Here is a 22,541-nt window from a genome sequence, read left to right as displayed (position 1 = left end):
AGATAGCAAATGCTCTTTCTAAATGTATTTGTGTAGTTCCCATGACTTTTTATGACTGTTTTTATCAATATTGTTGTTTTTATTGTTAATTGATTTGTTTTATTGCATTGTTTGCTTTTATATTGTTATGTCTGGGCATGGCCCCATGTAAGCCGCCCCGAGTCCCTTTGGGGAGATGGGGCGGGGTATAAACATAAAATTATTATTATTATTATTATTATTATTATTATTATTATTATTATTATTATTATTATTATTATTCCCAAACGAGAGAGAGGGCCTTTTCTCGGTGGTGGCTCCCTGGCTCTGGAATACGCTCCCAAAAGAAATTAGATTAGACCTCACTCTCCACTCCTTTTAATCCAGCCTAAAAACATGGCTTTTTAAACTGGCCTTTGATCTTGAGTAGACTAAAATGGGTCCATATGAGGTTTGACTATTTACTTTGACACTTTAGTTCGTTAATTGATGGCAGCCACGTTTTACTGCAGGTGTCTGCGCTTAAACAATTTTATTTTATGCCATGTTATGTGTGTCGATAGTGGTTGTTGCTATAATTTTATGTGTTATTGTTTTTATACTTATGTACTGTTTATGTTATATGTTGCACTCTGGAGTGCTTTCGTAAGCCACCCCGAGTCCCTTCGAGGAGATGGTGGCAGGATATAAATAATGTTTATTATTTATTATTATTATTATAATTCCCTCCAGAGGAAAACTAAGGAGGGATTTTGCTAAAGTTCTTGATAGTAAAACACTATTAAATTCATTTGCTATTCATTCATCGGAAGCACCACCTTAAAGTCAAAACTCTAAGAGGGATATAGCAAATAAAGAACTAACCAATACAATCTCCGTTAAATACAATTAGAATTACCTTCTACAACAGAAACAGTTTTCATAAGAATTCACCATTACCAATGAAGGAATGCTAGAGGCTAAAGGGTGTTCCATTTTGGAGTAAAGCCTCCCAAAAATTCTCTGAAACAAGGTTATTATAGAAGCTAATTTTAAGGCTGAAATTACTTCAGGGCAAACAGCAACACTATAGTTTCCAAGTTCCTTTCCTGTGAATCTTACATGTGGAATTGGACTACTATAGGATTTTAAAAAATCACTTCCTGACCTAACTCCATAGTAGACACTGCATCAGAAGATACCTTCTCAAAAAATGAGAAAAAACTGTCAATTGCCCATTTCTGCACAATGGCAAACGGAATAAGGCCCTCATTGATGATCCCCAATTATGTGCACAGACATCATTTAATTTTCCGCTTGTTTGCAACTCACACAGAATCATATGGTGCGCTATGAACAGCTTCATTGTTTATAATCACTTAGAAAAGTAATCATATGTTTACAGCAATGTTCTATTATTGCATTATCTTTAGCAAAATAAAATAAAGCAATTTTGTCTTATTGTAAGGGATTGTCATCAACATGTGCAATGACTTCCTTCTTACCGAAAGCGATGTCAGTAGTATTTGAGTAATGCTTCTCTAGTGGGAAGAGCCAATCAAATAACCCCAAACTGCTTGTATAATAAAACATAGGGAGGTCAGCGTTTCCAGAACAATGACAGCCTTTTTCTACTGTTCTAGTTCAAGACTGACAGTCTGTCCATGTAGGATGTAAACAAAAAGACCACAGTCTGTTCAAATGGAGGGATGTGTTTACAGAAAGCTGTCATGTTGCCCACAATCAGGCTTTGACATCAGTGTACTTTTGAGCACATACTGGGTTTCCTTCTCTTTAGTGTCTATGTGGCAGAAGTATCCTGTCCTTTATTACTCACCAACAATGACACAACTAAACAACACTCAAAGGTCAAGAGATGACAATATAGCAGAGGAACACAAGAATGCACTCATTGACTGCTCCAAATCAAGAGACAAAACAGACTGGTCATCACACTCACTCCACCAGTCATAAGTTCTTGCTTGTTTACAATTCGAGATCAAAACATAACATTATCCATCCCTCCAGTGTCATTACGACAGACACACCAGTCTCATTTCTATAAGAGTCAAGAGGCATCTCTCTTGACTCCACAGTGGCAAATGGAAGAACAGGCGTTATCCCTCCTGCTATGGGACTCAGACTCTAACTGTTGGTCCCTATTGTAATCCCTACAAGATACGGCATTTAGGTAGACTAAAATTACAATCATAGAGTTGGAAGAGACCACATGGCGCATCTAATCCAACCCCCTGCCATGCAGGAAAAGCACAACCAAAGCACCCCGGCAGATGGCTTCCAAGGAAGGAGCTTCCACCACACTTTGAGGCAGAGAGTTCCACTGCTGAACAGCTCTTATTGTCAGGAAGTTCTTCCTAATGTTCAGGTAGAATCTCCTTTCCTGCAATTGGTCTGAATAATGATTTCCAGGGCAGAAGAAAACAAGCCTGTTCCCTCTTCCTTTCAAATATTTATCCATGGCAATCATGTCTCTTCTCAACCTTCTCTTCTTCCTAATGTTTAGTTGACATCCCTCCTGTTACATGAATCCACAGCTTTGGGCCTTTATCTTCTGGGACGTCTGCCACATAACAACAATCCAGTTATAGAATGATAACTATCATACTGTCCCTTATGTGTCTCTATTCCAAGCCCCACAGACCCCAAAATAAGAATACTGTACTAATACAGGTTGAGCACTACTCATCTGGAATTTAAAATGCTCCAAAAGTGTCCACATTAGTGGCTGAGATAGCACCTTTGATTTCTGATGGTTCAATATATACAAATTTTGTTTCATACACCAAATTATTTTTTTAAATTATGTGTAAAATTATCTTCAGGCTATTATGTAGGTGTATACACACACACATACACACACACCATAAATGCATTTCCCGTGTTTAAATTTGGGTTCTGTCTCCATGATTATTCACAGTTATTCCAAAATTTGTAAAGCTCCAAAATCTAAAACTCTTCTGGCCCCTAGAATTTTGGATATTCAATGTGTATATATTTATTTCAAATGCCCTGCCTTTTAATAATTTTAGATGGTTTTGATGCAATGGCTTGCTTAAATGATTTTTAAAATATCTTTTGTATTTTATGTTTATTTCTGTAAAAATTTAATCTAGTCTAGTTTTAACAATCTGCAAACCATCTTGCGTCCCAGTATTATGAAAAAGGCAGGATATCAGTGAATAAAACAACAACTGCTTCCATCTTTGTTGCCCTCCTCTGGTCACATCTTATTTGAAATGACATGATATTTTGTACCATCAGCACAAATCTTGACTACCTTTATCCAGAATCCCAATTTATATTCTGCAATAGGGCATCATATTTTGCACTGAATTATGGATTACCTGAGTGCCCATTCCAAGTCTTGAGCGAAGAAGAAAGCTGTGCAGATCTCCATATTTCATGAAAGGGAGAATCACCATGGGCTTTGGAACCTGTTGAGAACTTGGCTCTATACACACACCTGGAAAGAAGGGCAAGAAATAAATCAGTAAATCATGCTAGAAGTCATGAAAAGGGAAGTGATTTATATAAGAGGAATTACATGGCTCTCCAAGTGTTGTCAGACTGCAAGTCCCAACAGCCCTAATCACCGAGGAGGCATGCAGGGAGGAGAAGCCCAACAAAACCAGATGAACTGAACGATTCCCACATCTGACCTAGAAGGATCTCTAAAGACCACACAACAAGATACTATGTACACAGTGGCATACAAAATTACGTCATAAGGACATAAGATCAAATTGAATCTTACTTCCTAGAACATCAAGACAGATCAAAATAATTATTTACTCAGTGTAAATGTAAACTACGGAATTTATTTCCATAGAATGGGCAACATCTTGGATGGGTCTAAAAAGGCACTAAACAGATTTGCAGAGAAATTGAGGTTAACATGAAGTAATAATAATGATTGTGGCATATTATCTCCAACGCAAGAAGCAATTTGCTATAATGACAGCTGGGGAATGCGAGTGAGAGGATGCTATTGTGGCCATGCCCTACTTGTACGCTTCCCATAAGCACCTGGTTAGTTTCTGTGGGAAACCAAATGCATCTGATCCAACAAACATCTTCTTCTCATCTCATTTCACCTAGTAGCTAATCCAAAGCTTCCTATAAGTTCATGTGCCATGAAGCAACACACATGGGCTGACGCTTGCCTGCCTAGCCAGCTGGTAGTACACAACTTCTGACTACGATTGTTCTAATTTACTATTACATTTAACAGAAGCCAACGTTCACAGATCTGTCTAATCCCCTTAGCTGTTGTATCTTATTGTAGCAATAGCCCAGACTACACTTCTAAAACTAAGGGGGCCAAAACGATTACAAAACATCCCACTGAGTATGTTCAGTACCCATGCAATGTTGCATTTATGTTTCTCAGGTGTGAGAAAATGGAAAGTTTGGAGGTAAGGAAAGGAAAATACATTGTTCTGCCTGGGCCTTGAAGTATTCTGACTGCCCGTGGGAATCCTGAATAGGAGTTCTGGTTAAAGGTTGAGGATGCAATGAAACATTTAAAAATAAGACCATTGCATTACATAACTCTTCAAATTTGCAATAGCAAAAAAATTCTGTTCCTGGTTTGAAAGTATTATTTCCTGTTTAATTGTGCAGTGCTTACTTTGAAAGTAGTTGTTATACTCCAGAAATTTCATTTTTGTGGCTGCCACAAACTATGTTGAATTGGTGCAGTCTATGAGATATTCATTGAAAAACTAAAGCAAAATGTGCTACAGGATGCCTCACAAAAACAAAGTTTTTTGCAGTTTAATAAACTTTTTCCCATGTTTTATGATAGAACCAATAAAGAAATGGTATTTATAACCCAGGAACAAATTTTGTATTAAAGAGTTTCATTTAGAGGCCTTTCTTAGCCCACAAGGGGTTGAATATTCACACGTCTTTGTACCATGCATTTTAATATGTGTATTTTAATGGTATTATGTTTTAACTGTGTTGTATCCCACCTCAAGTCAGGTAACTAATAAGAATGAGAATAAGGATAGTAAGTATAATAATTTCCGATACTGAGCAATAACTCGTCCCCACACTTATGGCCCATTTGAACACAAGATTCTTTCTGTTGAGATTTACTGTGAATCTACATTAATTCTAGTCATAAATTAGCAACCATCCCCACTTGCCTACCACAAAACAGCAGTGGTTGATTGCTTTCATGTCACTGAAACACTGTTCTGAATTTAAACTCAAACTTTAAAGGAGTCATTCAATGTGCTGAAGCCTATCACCCGAATAGGTTCTTCACTTTGGATAACTCCTTAAAAACCTGTACTAAAACCCAAAACAGATTCACTGCTCCACTGAAGGAAGCCACCAGCTGCCATTCCCTCAAACTCTCTTGCACTCAGAAGAACAAAAGAGCAGCCATGTTGGGTTAGACCAGAAATTCCCACCTTTTAGCTTCTGCGGATGACGTTGTCTTTTAGTGTTACAAAGAGAGAGTTTTTCCTTGTGTACCTTTTCTATAATACTGCTGCTGTTATTTGCTATCAAGTCAACTTTGATGGCAACCCTATGAATGAGAGACCTCCAAGAGACCCTGTTATTAACAGCCTTGCTCAGGCTTCAGAACTCAGGTTTGTGGCTTCGTTGATTGAATTAATCCACTTATAGTACATCCTCATTATTTTCCTACTAGATTCCACTTTACCAAGAATTACTGCCTTTTATATTTTCTATCTACTATTATCAATAATCTACTTGTTGGTTGACTCACCAAGAAGTTTGATGACATTGGGGTGATCGAAATCTTTCATGCATGCAGCTTCCCGAAGGAACTCCTCAATTTCTCGTTGGGAAAAGCTGTCCACTGAAAGCATAGCAAAAACAACAACAACCAAACAGTTAAGGTTAACATTCTAAATATCACTTCTAAAATGCTTTTCACTTCCTTATCTATACAAAGGGAGCATTAACATGGCTTGAATAGAAAGGAACAGGGTGTCCCTGGCAGTTAGATCTCTAAGAAAGTTATTTTGTGGATTTTTTTTTCCTACTGAGTTTATAGAAAGTTCATTTAACAAGCATGCAGTATATGAAATCCAAGTTGTTACCTTGGAAACCTTTTTGGAAGCACACAATCAGACCATTTGGTTGGAAGTTTCAAGGAAGATTTTCAATACACCATTAAACTTTTGAACTAGAGCACCTTCTTCAGCCTGATGCTATCTTGGATGTCAACTCTCATGATCCCCAGCCACCACAGCCATGGAAAATGGGAATTGTAATACAACACATCTAGAGATCACCAAATTGGGGGAGGCTTAGCTAAAGCTTGCTTAGGACCCTTGGCTAATGGAGGATTTTAATCCTGTTCTCTCAGGTCCAAAGCATGATCATTGAAGCTACAAGGCTACAACATTGTCACTTCATCTAACTCTGTTTTCAACATACGACTTCAAGAAAAAAAAATTCAATGAAGTCTTAACAGAAAACTATATTGATTGTGTCATCAACCCTTTTAGCCTTCAGGAAAGATTTAAAAACATGGCTCTTCCAGTGTGCTTTCGGAGAGTAAATGTTCTATGCTACTCCCCCCAATATTTATCCTCTAGACTGGTTCACTATCTGATGTCCCGTCCCTCGAGGTTTTTATTCTGATCCCTTTCTCACCCAGAGTTTTTAATTTTTAATCTAGTTTTTAAATGTAGTGTTCATGCGGCCCGCTCTTGTTATATTGCTGTTTTGATCTTATGTTGTACTGTTTATTTTATGTAATTATTTAATTGTATTATGTTATGGTTATATTGTATTGTCTTGGGCATGGCCCCATGTAAGCCGCCCCGAGTCCCCATTGGGGAGATGGTGGCGGGGTATAAATAAAGTTTTATTATTATTATTATTATTATCTACAATATAATCATTAGGTGGGAGAGAACTTAAGTTCCATCCCGTCCCGTCCCAAACTAGAAATCCCAAGATTCCATAGCACAGAGCATGGCAGTGTTATCCGGATGCTATTTTGTGTGATCTGATACACTTCTCTTCTGACAGATTGAATCAGTAACAACAAGTCTATTTCTTCCCTTCTTAAAGCAGGGTTGGGCACAACACTACACACTTGAATGTTTCTGAAAAACAAACAACTCCTAGCCCATCAAGATCTGCTGGTTACTTACACTTCATAGTTTTCACAGCAACTTTCTGAGTAGTTCCATCAGGATTGTTGAGACTCCCTTCCATGACTGACCCAAACTCTCCTGGATGAAGAGAAATACATCTGCATTTGTCTCAGTTCCCAGTATTCCTTGCAGAAGAATCAGTGGAAAGGGTGATAATGTCACATTTGTTGCAAAGACTGTCCAGCCTTTAGAACTTTGTAATAACCAGAGGAAGTTGTACGTGAATCTCACAAATTTCTCAGGTGTACCTCTAATTAATCAATCCCATGGCTACTTAGAAGCAACTTAAAACATTACATTGACATATGGGAGTTACAACTCACATGTTCTGAGAAAACACAAAATGTGTAGGTAAGACTGGGCGAGAGAGCTTGCAATGGTGGGCAAAAGCGAGATATGTTTAACTACCTACACTTACAAATTTTGGTCTGCATGTTGTTCCCTTTTCCACATCGAACTTCAGGAAGAACAGTCAGTAAAATTAAAATCTGCCAGAGGAAGATATTTGTGAAGGAGAATTGGCAACTGGAAGAAGTTAAGAACCCATCAACTAGGTGTAACAAGTCAAATGGTTGCTGTGTGCCTTCAAGTTGTTTCCAACCTGTGGCAACCCTAAGGCAATCCTATCATAGGGTTTTCTGCGGCTGAGATAGTGTGACTCATTCAAAGCCACCCAGTCGGATTCCACAGCTGAGTGGGAATCAAACCCTAATCTCCATAGTCCAAAGCACTACACCATGCTGGCTCCCATTAATCAAACTAAATGAAGACAAATCTTCCTACATGGAGGAAGATACTTGTGAAACAGTCTAATGGACAAAGACCAGAGCCCTGACACTTTGGGTATAAAAATAAGCAAGAAACTGCATCTAGAGCAGGCATTTTGGACTTCAACCCCCACAATTCCTAACAGCCTATCGGCTGTTAGGAATTGTGGGAGTTGAAGTCCAAAACTGCTGGAGGGCCCAAGTTTGCCCATGCCTGATCCAGAGGCTTCAATGTTGACAAATAATGACATTTGGAATGAAAAAAGGATATTACTTTTTGTGAGCCAGTGTGCCAAGAAGTTGTTTACTTAAATATATCTATTCCATCCTTTTATCATGAGATTTCAGGGCAGCAAATGGATGAAACAATATCATTTTTAAAAATCCATATTATAATTGGATTAAAATCAACTTTAATCTGAATTGAAAGCAATAAATAATTTAAGCAGGTTAAAAATATTAAACAACTTGACACATTAAGACAGCTGAGAAAGAAGAGTATGGTATCATAAATTAAATCCCAACTTTAATCTTTCTTTCTTTCTTTTCATTCACTTACAGCCCACTTTTTTCCCAGCACCAGGCTCAAAGTAGCTTATAAAAAGTCATTTCTTGAAACCAATATTGATGCCAGGCAGGCTTCCAGCAAGAAGACATTCCAAGCATAAGATGCTGAGAAGGTTGTCTGTTGCATCTTTGCATTGCATTGTCTCCAATTGACAGGATACAGAGGTTGGCCCATCCAGCAGATCTCAATCTCTACACCTCCAGCAGCAACTCTGATGGTGGTTTATTTCTTCCATAATATTTTGCTTACACTTTCCCTCACCCCACTTGTGCTGTTCTCAACAAAAATATCTTTTGTGTGGTGTAAATTGGCTTCCCACATTGTGGTAAACAACTAAGAACTCAAGTGGGCGGATTTACCTTGGAATGTACCACACACTGTGAAAGTGATCTTGTGTCATCAGTTGCATCAAAGGAAAGAACCTCAAGGCACTTGAAAAGCCTTAAAAGTTTGTTTGTAGCATGAGTTTCACTCAATCAAACAAAGGAAAAAGCGGATACAATCCATTCAGCTTTGGTCGCCAAATACTGCTATAATAAATATATTATTCTTTTAAATGACACAAGACTTTTTAAACTTCTTAAATATTTTTTCAACCAACATTGAAGCTTTCACAACACGTGGATTTCCAAATATTGTGGAACAATTCCTAAGGATGTATGGAAGGGAATATGAACAAACTTGCCTTTTGATCCATTTCTGCTCATGTTACAGAATGGCTTGACAAGATAATACACAAATGGGACTAAACTATCTATTGCCATAATATTGAAAAATGAAGTTGGGGTGGGTATGAAGAAAGGGGAATGTTACTCCACATGTACAGTAGAGTCTCACTTATCCAAGACTCGCTTATCCAAGGTTCTGGATTATCCAATGCATTTTTGTAGTCAATGTTTTCAATATATCGTGATATTTTGGTGCTAAATTCCTAAATACAATAATTACAACACAGCATTACTGCGTATTGAACTACTTTTTCTGTCAAATTTGTTGTATAACATGATGTTTTGGTGCTTAATTTGTAAAATCATAACCTAATTTGATGTTTAGTAGGCTTTTCCTTAATCCCTCCTTATTATCCAAGATATTTGCTTATCCAAGGTTCTGCCGGCTTGTTTAGCTTGGATAAGTGAGACTCTACTGTAGTTGAGATGCCTCGTGACAGCAGTTTTCTGGGATGAAGTAATAAATATAACTGAAGAAATTATTAAAGAAGGTAATTGAGAGGAAGTGCAAATTCTGCTTATTTTATTTATGCAGAAACACAATGCTACAGAATAAATATTTGATTTTGTGACTTTTATTGATAGCATAAAATAGAAAATAGAAATATATGCTGCATCAGCCATGTATCGTTTGTACCAGATGATAACAATGAGCAGAATCACAGAAGGCTGTAAAGCTCCAAAAAGCAAAGACAGTTTTTGGTACATTGATAGACAGTTTTGATGCATTGGGCCCGGGCTGTGGCGCAGGCTGGTGAGCAGCCAGCTGCAACAAATCACTCTGACCAAGAGGTCATGAGTTCGAGGCCAGCTCGGAGCCTGCGTTTGTCTCTGTCTTTGTTCTATGTTAAGGTATTGAATGTTTGCCTTGTATGTGTAATGTGATCCACCCTGAGTCCCCTTCGGGGTGAGAAGGGCGGAACATAAATATTGTAAATAAAAATAAATAAATAAATAATAGAAGAGAGTAGAGGGATCGGTTCTTCTTTTAGGTTCTCTTTGGATGGACTAAGTCAGGCATGGGAAAACTTGGGCCCTGTAGATGTTTTTGGACTTCAAATTCCACAGTTCCTAACAGCCTACTGGGAGCTGAAGTCCTAAAAGCCTATTGTGGGAGTTGAAGTCCAAAACACCTGGAGGGCCAAAGTTTGCCCATGCCTGGCCTAGACTGAAAGAGGCCAATATGAGCTTCTTTAGAGCTTCCAGCATGCTGTCCAGCAAAGATGCTCATGTCAGTTTGAGTATGTGCCACTTTGGAGAAAAATATACGATTGCTAAAAAGGTATATGATACTAACCCTCTCCCAAGATCTTCCCCAGGGACAGGTTCGTCCTGACAATCACAACATCCTGGAGTTTTTCTTGCAGCTCTTCACTCACCCCAAGGCTGCCCACTGTAAAGAGAGGAATTTGGCTAAGCTATAAAAGGTAGTGACCTCATTTCAAACCATATGCTTGAAATAAGAAGAGAGCATCAACTGACACCGAAAAATCTAAGATCTTCTCGTGTTCAAAACAGAGATATTCATTACAAAATACAGAGGTATACACTATAGCTTTTTGATTTATCATACCAGTTCAGATTGCAGATAAATGATCTAATGCAGGCATGGGCAAACTTGGGCCCTCCAGGTGTTTTGGACTTCAACTCCCACCATTCCTAACAGCCTCAGGCCCTTTCCTTTTCCCCCTCAGCCGCATAAGCGGCTGAGGGGGAAAAGGAAGGGGCCTGAGGCTGATAGGAATGGTGGGAGTTGAAGTCCAAAACACCTGGAGGGCCCTAGTTTGCCCATGCCTAATTTAATGGTTGAATACTTCTCCTTGATGAAATGAAAGTTGAGCCACTGAAAACCACAAGAGTTAAAAATACTGTGCATATTCTAGCTTGCATCCCAGTGCAGACGTAAACAGCAGAAAAAGCACAGCACTAGAATCCCCACATTTCCATTTCAAAAATAATTTTCTTCCCTGTTCTTACTTTTGTTGGAGACACAAGAAGTTGTGAATGGGCTATAGAGAGTGGCTTAAAATTGTAAATAGCCTTTTAGAAAAGATTTGCAAGTATTTTTATGAGTTTGTGTTACTATGATGTGCCATCCATTTCTCCCCTATATTGTAGGTACTGATGTGGGGAAAACCATGCAAAAATCAAGCAGCAGACCTGGACAGCAAGGGCTGCAATCTTCAATATTGTTGAAGAAATTTTATCCCCTTGGAGAGCATAGTGAAGAAGATTCCCTAGAGTTTTTTAGTTTCTATGAGATCTAGAATTAGACAGAGACCAAAAAGTCTACAGGTTCGAGTATTTCCTTATGCAGTGAATGTTTCTGGAACTGTATTTTTAAGGTCTCTGATGTAGGAGACTGACAATATTATTTTCCAATATCTCAAGACTGGTATCATATTTATTTATATATTCATCCATTCTTCCTTCCTTTCCTGAACCTCTCCCATGACCAGCAACCAATGACTCATGGAATGGTAGCAGGCCAACAGTTCTAAGTAAAACTATTCAAGAGGTTGCTGAGAGTTTTCCAGGCTGCATGGCCATATTCCAGAAGCATTATCTCCTGATGTTTTGCCCACCTCAGTTGAAACGTCAGGAGAGAATGCTTCTAGAAGATGGCCACACAGCCCGAAAAACTCACAGCAACCCAGTGATTCCGGCCATGAAAGCCTGCGACAACACATATTTGAGGGGTGCATCTACACTGTAGAATTAATGAAGTTTGATATCATTTTAACTGCAATTGCTCATTGCTATGGAATCCTGGGAGTTGTAATTTTACAAGGTCTTTAGCCATCTCTGCCAAAGAGTGCTGGTGTCTCATCAAACCACAAATCCCTGGATTCCATAGCATAGAGCCATGGTAATTAAAGTAGTGTCAAACTTCATTAATTCTTCAGGGTAGATGCAGCTCTACAGCAGTGGAGTTACTCCAACACTAGCCCTGCTTTCTGTTCAGTCCCAGTCTTTCTCTAGAAAGTCTCGAGACAATTATACATTGCACTGTTGTTGTTTTTTTACTAGTTCTTGGTTCCGGCCTCCTGTCTCTGACTCTGAAATAATGACGATTTCCCAGGACGGTTTCTCAGGTAAAATGGTTTTACTGCCATTTAGTTTGATTAAGGAAGCCTACTATGGACAGTTCCTACATTAACCTGGGAGATATGGTCTTATTAATGGCTGGTCTTACCAATTATGGGTCGATATATGGCTAATTCCAATATTACCATTTCTCTCACCCACTTCCACTATGCGCTCACTACTATTCTCAGAGAAATGGTCATCACAACAAAGTCACAATCCAGAATAAGGAAAGTGGGTGTAAATACATGCAGGATGCTTATTTTAATAAACACAGCATACTTTTGTGTTACGTTTGAATCCTTAATCAGGACTATTGAATTTCCCATTTTATGCATGACAGCAGCATTATTTGGTGTGTTTTAAAAAAATAGAACAGCTGTAAAAGCAAACCTAAAACTTACATGTGAGTTCAACCGCTCTGCGGCAGTAGGACTTCTTCGCTTTGTAATTTACAGTCAGTTCTGACTCATCACTGCCGAAAGCGTACCTAATGAGCCCGGAAAATACAACATTTTAATGTTATGGTAGCGATATTCCCATCCCATTGAATTCTTTGGAAAGTTTGGGAGTTGCAGCTGCCAAAGGCAAGTGGTTTTCTTCGCCAGAGAATTCTCATGGACAGGTGTTTAGCTTGCCAGGAATTCAAACAATCCAAAAGGAAAGGAAGTTCATGCATTCTCCGTCTTTTCCCTCTACTGCATTATGTTATAACAGTTGTTTTCTTAATGAGCACCTGATAAACTTACTTTGGTGATAAAGGCAATGCTGAGTCACTCGACTATTTTGGGGTGGGTTAGAGAAAGGACATTACTTAATCATTTCCTGTTCCTTTAAACAGTGTTCACTGGTGCCTGTGTGATGCCTAAGGACTTTCACTTCTATATACCACATTTCTCTTCCTTTCAGGATTAACCATTTCAACATCTCAAAGAGAAACCAGGAGCCTCTGAACAGCAAGGACCAAAGTAATAAAGGAATCCCACTTAAAGCTGACTGTAATATATTTATCTTCTCCACTGTCCTGGAGGGAAGGACCAGGTCTAATGGTTGGGCATTAAAAGAGAATATATTTCAACTGAATATTAGAAGGGATTTGGCAATGGAACCAATGTAATATACTTTGATGGAGGTCTTAAGGGAGCAAACTCTAACTAGATCCTATTGTTTTGCAAACTAAAGTAGGTCCTGGGATGTTTTAAATTGTTTTAAATTGCACTATATTTTATCATTATTTGATTATATTTGCCATTTTTTTAGTTATATGTACTATGTTTTATGTTTGCCTTGCTTATTTTATTGTTATTGAGTTATTTTTACAGTGTCTGTGTTCATTATTATTATTTTTTTCTATTTTCTTTGTTGTAAACCGCTTTGAGTCTCTTCGGGGAGAGGGAGTGGGATATAAATAAAACATTATTATTATTATTATTATTATTATTATTATTATTATTATTATTACAGTAGAGTCTCACTTATCCAGCACTCGCTTATCCAACATTCTGGATTATCCAAAGCATTTTTGTAGTCAATGTTTTCAATACATCGTGATATTTTAGTGCTAAATTCGTAAATACAGTAATTACTACATAGCATTAATGTGTAATGATCTACTTTTTCTGTCAAATTTGTTGCATAACATGATGTTTTGGTGCTTCATTTGTAAAATCATAAACTAATTTGATGTTTAATAGGCTTTTTCTTAATCTCTCCTTATTATCCAACATATTCGCTTATCCAACGTTCTGCCGGCCCGTTTATGTTGGATAAGTGAGACTCTACTGTATTATTAATTTGAGACACAACAAGAATAGTACACAGCAAACAAAATCACTATGCTGGCTGTTGTATTGGATCACACATTGGACATTTCCCAAGTGTCTAGGACTATGTGATGTATAGGCGAATAATGTGTGTAGATCTGAGTACGGTGGCCTTTTGCAGCTGACAGATGGTGATTTTTGACAGCGCTGATCATTTTCAAGTGCTGGCCATGGTCTTTAGGCACTGCACCCAGTGTGCCGATCATCACTGGGACAACTTTGACTGGCTTGTGCCAGAGTCTTTGCAGTTTGACCTTTAAATCCTCGTATTGTGTAAGTTTTTCTAGTTGCTTCTTATCAATTCTGCTGTCGCCTGGGATTAAAATATCCATGATCCATACTTTGTTTATTTTTCCTCAATCATGATGTCAGGAGTATTGTGCTCCAAAACTCTTGTCAGTCCCAGAATAGTTTGGCATGTTCATTTTCTGTAACTTTTTCAGACTTGTGATCCCACCAGTTCTTTGTCACAGACAGATGGTCTTTGTGGCACAAGAAGTATCATCATCATCATCATCATCATCATCATCATCATCATCATCATTATCATTATTATTATTATTATTATTATTATTATTATTATTATTTGCCTAGAGCAGGAATGGGCAATGTTTGGCCTTCCAGGTGTTCTGGACATTTGACTTCCACAATTCTTAACAGCCTCTGTTAGGAATTGTGGGAGATGAAGTCCAGAACACCTGGAGGGACAAACTTTGTCTATGCCTGGCCTTGAGAGATGCTTGCATCCTTTTCTCTGGACATCTTCAAAAAGAGGCTGGACAGCTACCTGATGGGGATGCTTTAGCCGGGATCCTGCATTGATCAGGGGATACGACTGGATGGCCACTTCCCACTCTAAAAGTCTATGATTCTGCCACCTGCAGCCTCAACTGAGATAATGTTTTCTGCCACTTTGTGATTTTGACATTTCTTTGTGCCCATGCATAGACTCAGCTGAGTAACTCATGAGCTTTAGTTGCCAAAGATATAGTAAAAGCACTGCAGAGGGGATCAGATATGAGACTAATTAGTTACAGAAGAAAATGGTGTACTGTACAGAGAGAATCTCATTAATAACAATAATATTATGCTTTATTTATATTCTGCTCTATCTCCTCGAGGGGACTCATTAATGCTTCTCTCGATAGAATAGCTTTTGTATGCAGAAAAAGGAGGCATTAATTTCTCTTCCTGCCCCTATGACACTGAAATCTCTTCCAGTGGATAATGGGAATCTTTTAGAGTGCTGCTTCTTAAACTGTGGTTTCTGACCCCAGATGGGGTCCCTTTAGTTCAATATTGGAGTCCAGAAAAATTGGCAACAATGTGCAGTGTTTACAGTGGACTCTGCAGAAAATGCTTCAGCTGTACTCCATGAAAAGGAAAACCAGCCTGTTTAGCAAGCCTTGCAAATGCTGAATTGTTATCATTAAATGTTTGATTTTTATACTTATTTTATGTACTTATACACATGAGGTCACGCAAAAATGTATCAGGCTGAAAGGGGTTGCAAATAGAAAACGTTTAAAAAGCCCTGCTTTGGAGCAACTCTAAAGGAGCAGGAAGGCTGTAGGGGAAAGAAGAAGTCTATATGCAGTAACAAATCCTGCTCAGTGTATTACTTAACAAAGGAATTATGCTTCAAAAATGTGCATGTAGTAAAATATATATATCCGCAGCAACATCTAAGCTACTGCAACTCATAGTGCTCTAACAGACAAAGGAGAACCAAATAGACTGTTGCATTAATATGAAGAAACATGGGAGATTTTGCATTAAAGTTTCAACTGAGCTAGATTCCCAGAAGTGTGTTGTGAAAAAAAGAAATATTTTGGTGCCCTCAGAACAGCTGGTTATTTCAAAAGGCTTTCTTTTAAAAGAAGAAAAGAAAAGGGCTGATTTGTTTAGAACTTCATTGTACAAGGTCACAAGGGAAGAAGGAGTTTTGTGAACTGAGATTACAATGGGACTTTGTTGGGAGTATGAAACAATCCGTGCATGCCATGGGAGGAAAGTGGCCGCCTTCCAGCTAGAATAGGCTGAGGATTAGAAGTGTTTTATGCAGTAAACAAGATAAACATTTGCACAGCACGACCTGTTCTCTTGCTTGGCCTATGCACTGCATTACCTTATCAGCAAAATACTGACTTATCACCATTTAAACTGCTATTTTATTGACATATTCAGTTTAACATGATTGTCGCTGTCTGTATTGTTTGCATTTCATTGTTATCTCATTGTTTTCATCTCATCCTCTTCCTGCACTCATGCATATAAAACATGCCAAATCTGGCTGGCATTACATGAATTTGAAAAGAGTAGACTTTTGTTCATAAACGTTTTATGTTACAATACTGCCCATATCCAATTCCTGTTGACAGGATCACTCCCAATTGTATAACAACCCATGACACATTTCCTTTTTTCAGAAAGATCAGTCAATACAGTAATATCTCAACTGAAGTTTTGTTTTAAATACAGATTCTGTTGCAAACAAGACTATGGTAACCTAAAAAAAACAACTAAGCATGCAAAGACATCCTAATGCCTTTCACTTGGAATGGGACTAGTTCAACCCTTCTAGCTTAAATAGACATATTTTCAAGACACTAGAACTTCCTCCTCCACATAGTGATTCTTTGGTTAGATTTTGTACTGTAATATGAAAAATGCATGGAATACAAGGCTGGCAAGCTGCAATGATATCTTTTTTCAAACTCTGCATTTGACTTATTTTTGGAATACAATTGCCAGAATCCTCCAGCCAGCATGATTCCCAGTTCTGGGAATTGTAGTCTTAAGTTTAAGATGGGAGACAAAAATCTCCTCTTAGCGAAGGCAATTCAGAAAGCCATTGGACTTCTGAATTGCCTTTACTAAGAGGAGATTTTTGTCTCCCATCTTAAACTTATGTAAATACAGATACTTACTTGCAATAGAGATAAGATTTGTACTTTAATGTTATTTCAAAAAACTTATTGCATTATAATACATTTGATGTTTTTACAATATCACCAACATACTACTTCCTGTACACTCTGTTATATAGATATCTGTGCTCCTAGTACATTGTAGTCCTAAAGCAACTTTTTCAAGCAGTACAAGCTCCACAGGTAGAGTTTTTCCTATTACTGAATTGTCAGAGAGCATTCAGACATTTACTAAATCCTAGACTTTTCCTGAAGAATCCTCAACTGACGGGTAAAAACGAGGGATGCTACTTCAGTTTTGTTATGCCCCCTTTTTTTTCTTTTTAGTGGTCATGTTGGCTGGAGAATTCTCAGAGTCCTCATCCAAAAAAAGTAACTTTCTGTGTAAAAGCAGGGTCTCCCGTTCAGTTCTCTGTCTGCTTACTGCCATTATCCCTTCTTTTTAAAAATCTGAGCAGAAGCCCAGAAGTGCAACAACAAGTTCTCCTGATTTGGCCAAGAGAGTCTTGATCAATCCTCTGTCTTCCAGTTTCCTCATCTGATTTTAAAATAATTCCAGTTTCTTTTTCTTCTTCTCACTTTTCTCTTTTATTTACTGCGACTGCTGCAAATGGCATTCAAAGTGCAAAAGCCATATGCACTCAGTTAACTCAGCAGAAAGAAGAGGAAGGAAGGATGAGGAATCTCGCCCTTCCCAGTAAACTGAGGCCCCATCTACACTGCCGTATAAAACCCAGATTATCAGTTTTGAACTGGATTATATGCGTCTACACTGCCATATAATCTAGTTCAAAGCATATAATCTGGATTTTATATGGTAGTGTAGAAGGGGCCTCAGAGAAAAGCAAACTATTGCAGCCTATCTTAAGGTAAAGGTTTTCCCCTGACATTAAGTCTAGTCGTGTCTGACTCTGGGGGTTGGTGCTCATCTCCATTTCTATGCCAAAAAGCGTAGACAATGCGAACTATACAAGACAATGCGAACTAAACAAGACAATGCGAACTATAAAGATTAATGATATATTGAAAGGGATCTAAGGGATGAGTGAGACAAGGCTAGAGAGGCCAAGAGATTTCACTGTATATTTTGCAACACTAACAAAGACCATTAAGACATTTAACAGTTAAAAAGCTCTTCATTGTCACATGCTACAATGAATCACGCCTCACTAAATGTCACCAAGCTGAACGTCTGTTATCCAGATCTGCTGATTATGTGGATTCTCACGCTTTGCCTTTTTTTTTTTTTTTTTTTTACTACTCACTGGGGCACCTATGGGCTTGGAGAGACTATTAGACCAAGGCTTAAAGTGGCTGGTTTATATATTCTTAAATGGCAGCAAATCACACTGGCTTTGGCAGAACTTACTCTTGAGCAGACATGCAGCCTATTTCCCATTTAAATCAATGGTGAGAAGCATAACATTGGTTCACCTTTACTAGGACAGAGAGAAGGACCTCCCTAGTAGATTCCAAGAACACAGAAAGACCCATATGGGAGAAGATGGTCTGTCAGGTAACCTGAACCTGAGATGTATAAGGCTTTATTTGTCATACTCAGGACACCCACTAGAAACAGACTGAGAGCCAACAGAGCTGTTGCAACAAGGGAATTGTATGTATAATTATAAGTATTTTGTTACTTACCCAAACTTGGTTTCCTCTGTCAATCTCCTCCTGACAATCATGGACACGCACATGATTAAGCCAACGACCACGACTCCAAATATGAACCCAAGGATTATTATAAGTGAATCCGTGACTCCAGATTCTGTAGTTGACAAAGAGGCAGTGGGTGCCACACCTACAACAATAAGACAAGTTACAGGGGAAAAGAGACAAACATCTCCATATATGCTGGGGGCGGATATGCTTTTGTGCAGTCCATTTGGTATTGACACAAGTGAGCGGTTCCATTGGATTTATGCATTCTGACTCAGTCTGATAAATATTTCAAATCAGAAGAGCTCTTGCCTTTTCAGCTAGGATTGGCATGAGACAAAAAAGGATTGTCAAACACACTGTTTAGCTGGCAAGAGCATGGAAAGCACTCTGTAGTTTACTTAGCAGACCCATTAATCTAGTTTTGCCCATAAAACACATGACAAAGTCAACTTGCTCCAGGTCAAACTTCAAACCACATTTTAATGAACAGACGCATATCTTAAGAGGAAGCACAGGCAGAATTGAGATGCTTCCAAATGTTCTTCCTGCTTAATCTCCACACTTGTAATTTATCAATTTATCCGTATGGTCTCTTGCAATGCCATTACAACAGTATATCTTACTACTATCTTTTTTTTTTAGAAATGTAAATGGAGATAATTTGGGATGATACAGATCAGACATTGTTATTGTTATCACGTCACTGCTACTGCAATTTTAAAGAGCCAGTATATGGAATAAGTTTTAATGTTTATATTGGAAAGTGCTTATTGTACTTTTAAAGGTTAAAGGTGAGAAGGGCGGAATATAAATGCTGTAAATAAATAAATAAAGGTTATATATTATTTGACGTCATGGCCTATGGCTGGTACAATAAACAATTCACACTATCTTTTTTTCCTTTTGTAAAATCTGCTTTACAATATGGGATTTCTGGAGTGAAACTTTCATGACATTATGTGCTTGAAAAGCACTTGTTGAAATATATGGGAGAAAAAAAGACAAACAGGTAAAGCAATAGATGGGAATACTGGCATTTTCAAATCATTATTGCAATAGCCTCCTTAGAAAACTGAAGGGAAAAAAAATGTGTCAACATTTTTTCCTCCCTAAAAATTATACTGGAGGAAGTGCTAAGAAGTCATAGAGAGGAGGGAGCAAGCTTATTTTCTGCTGCCCTGGAGACTAGGACAGGAAATGAGATTCCACCAGAACATGGGCATGGCAATTGAAGGGAGATATCTGTTGACAAGCTGGAATGTGTCCAGAGGAGGGCAACAAAAATGATCAAGGGCCTGGAGAAGAAATCCTATGAGGAGCAGCTTAAAGAGCTGGGAATGTTTAGCCTGCAGAAGAGAAGGCTGAGAGGAGACATGATGAGGGCCACGTATAAGTATGTGAGGGGAAGTCATAAAGAGGAGGGAACAGGATTGTTTTTGCTGCCCTTTCCACATCCTAGTTTTCTGAAGACTAGGACATGAAATAATAGCTTCAAACCACAGAAAAGGAGTTTCCACCTGAACATTCAAAAGGTGGAATCTGTGAGAACTGTTCAGCAGTGGAACTCTCTGCCCCAGAGTGTGGTGGAGGCTCCTTCTTTGGAGGCTTTTAAGCAGAGTTTGGATGGCCATCTGTCGGGGGTGCTTTGAATGCGATTTTCCTGCTCCTTGGCAGGGGGTTGGACTGGATGGCCCATGAGGATTCTTCCAACTCTAGGATTCTATGATAAATTGGGAAACCTCTGGCCTATAGACCCATCCAACCTGATAGCTTCTCCTCCATTTTCTGCCCCATTGATTTCCAATCAGTTTCCCTTGATTTTCACCTTATCCTGCTTAATTTAAGTGTTGGGGAGTGATACCACTAGTAGAAATTAAAGCCTTTTAAAAAGATTGATTCATTTTCAGTGGGAACCACTCCATTGAATCCTGGAATTTCACTTCAAAATTTTACCCCTTTCCACCGCAATGAAATCATTTTTAAAAGCTCTATTGTACAAAAATATGTATTTTTTAAAAGCTACCATATGATGGGAGAGGGATATTTAGAAGAAAGAAGGCAAGTTTGCATGCACGCATATGTTAACAATCAAAATGCTATATATACTCAAGTATACTCAAGTATAAGTCGAGTTTTGCAGCCCTTTTAAAAGGCTGAAAAAGCCCCCCTCGGCTTATACTCGAGTGAGGATCCTGGCCGACTTATATTCAGGTCGGCTTATATTCAAGTATATAGATTATCAAAGTTGGACAGTTTTATCTTATTAAAATCTTATTATTATGTTAAATTAGATTTTATGTAAATATTCAAAAGCATTTAACCTACTGATGCCTCAATGAATGTAATTTTATTGCTATCTATTTTTATTTTTGAATTTTACCAGTAGCAGCTGCTTTTCCCACCCTCATTTTAAATTTGCGTCAATAAGCTTTCCTAGTTTTTTGTGGTAAAATTAGGTGCCTTGGCTTATATTCGGGTCAGCTTATACTTGAGTATATACAGTAGTTTATTGTATGGGCCTAAGGCCATGACAAAAAAGAACCACATGCAACAGGCACCATACCACCATGAACACACCATGAACACGACTTCGAATGTAGTAACTTCTATTCCTCGCTGGACCTTGGGCCAGTCATTGTGTCATAAGTTAGCCTACCTTACAGGATTGTTGCAAAAATAAAGCAGGAAGGACAACCATGTACATGTCATTGGATTCATTTGGAAGGAATGCAGGATATAAACATAATTCAAAAATAAAATAAAGAATTGAGCTCACAACATTAACTCATACCACCAGACTGTTCCGACTTACCATTTCCTGGAACAAAAATCCCAACTGGGTCACTGAACGGCCCAACTCCACCATTTGTGACTGCAGCTACCCGCACTATGTATGTGGCATTCGTGGCCACAATCGGAATATGGGTGGCATTGGCATCTTTGCCGGCATGAGAAGAGCGATTGTGCTGAGCATGGGGGGAAAAGATTTTAGAAGAATTAGTGGGAAACCCGTCTCTCCACGCAAACCATTAAATAATTAACTGGAAACCCAAGATTTATCCAGATCTGACAGATTTTCGGATTACATTTCATGCTTATTTGCCCACACTGTAGGCACTTACAGTAATCGGCGGAGATTAAAGCCATGAAAACAACCATCTATCTATGGAGAATCTCTGTCCTACTCCAAGCACTGGATGTGAAACAATGAAGTCGCTGACTAGCATTTCTATTTAAACTCCCTGAACCACTGAAGTCAAAACTCAACATAAATTTTACACAGCTGTATAAGCCGCCAGCTACAGTCTATCAGACTTAGTCATTACAATGCTGTCCTTGGATTGGAGACACAGCCAAAAAGAGTCAAAATAAACCTTATAACATTGACAAAAAGCAGAAGAACGAGAGGATGTGAACAGCTTGCAAAATTCCTTTTTCTTGATACACTCAAGAACCACCTCATCACCATTTCTGACTTTGCAAAACCACAGAAATGGACCTAATTTGTTGTTTTCTTTTATCGTGTTAGCTGCATGATTTCTCACCGTTCCAGGACAAAGCTTGGAAAGTTATTTTGATGACAAATGAATACAATTATATGCAGAAGCCATCAATACCTGATGAGTAGTTGTGGATAGCTTCAATATGTAATTTTAGTTTTCTTAAAAAGTACTTTTTTAACTCTACTATTCACAGCAATGAAGGTATTTTAACAACGAAAGTGTGCTAACCCACCTGATGCAAGAGAGGTTAGAGAAGGTATGGGCAAAGTTGGGTTGTCCAGGTGTTTTGGACTTCAACTCCCACAATTCCTGGCCTCAGGCCAGGAATTGTGGGAGTTGA

At 38.4% G+C, this 22,541-nt stretch overlaps 1 protein-coding gene across 1 annotated transcript in view; it reads right to left on the bottom strand.

The window, feature by feature from the left end:
- mertk (MER proto-oncogene, tyrosine kinase) overlaps positions 1–22,541 on the bottom strand; it is a 63,143-nt gene that overhangs the window by 5,740 nt on the left and 34,862 nt on the right. Inside the window, exons 9-15 of the mRNA XM_003227004.4 lie at positions 21,511–21,664; positions 18,681–18,837; positions 12,685–12,770; positions 10,491–10,586; positions 7,128–7,208; positions 5,726–5,818; positions 3,324–3,442 (exon numbers count right to left, since the gene is read on the bottom strand). Coding sequence (XP_003227052.2) covers positions 3,324–3,442; positions 5,726–5,818; positions 7,128–7,208; positions 10,491–10,586; positions 12,685–12,770; positions 18,681–18,837; positions 21,511–21,664 — 786 coding nt within the window. The remainder of the gene's footprint in view (positions 1–3,323; positions 3,443–5,725; positions 5,819–7,127; positions 7,209–10,490; positions 10,587–12,684; positions 12,771–18,680; positions 18,838–21,510; positions 21,665–22,541) is intronic.

This window comes from Anolis carolinensis, chromosome 1 (assembly GCF_035594765.1).
Source record: "Anolis carolinensis isolate JA03-04 chromosome 1, rAnoCar3.1.pri, whole genome shotgun sequence".
NCBI lineage: Eukaryota > Metazoa > Chordata > Lepidosauria > Squamata > Dactyloidae > Anolis > Anolis carolinensis.
This window is presented reverse-complemented; position numbering and strand designations above follow the sequence as displayed.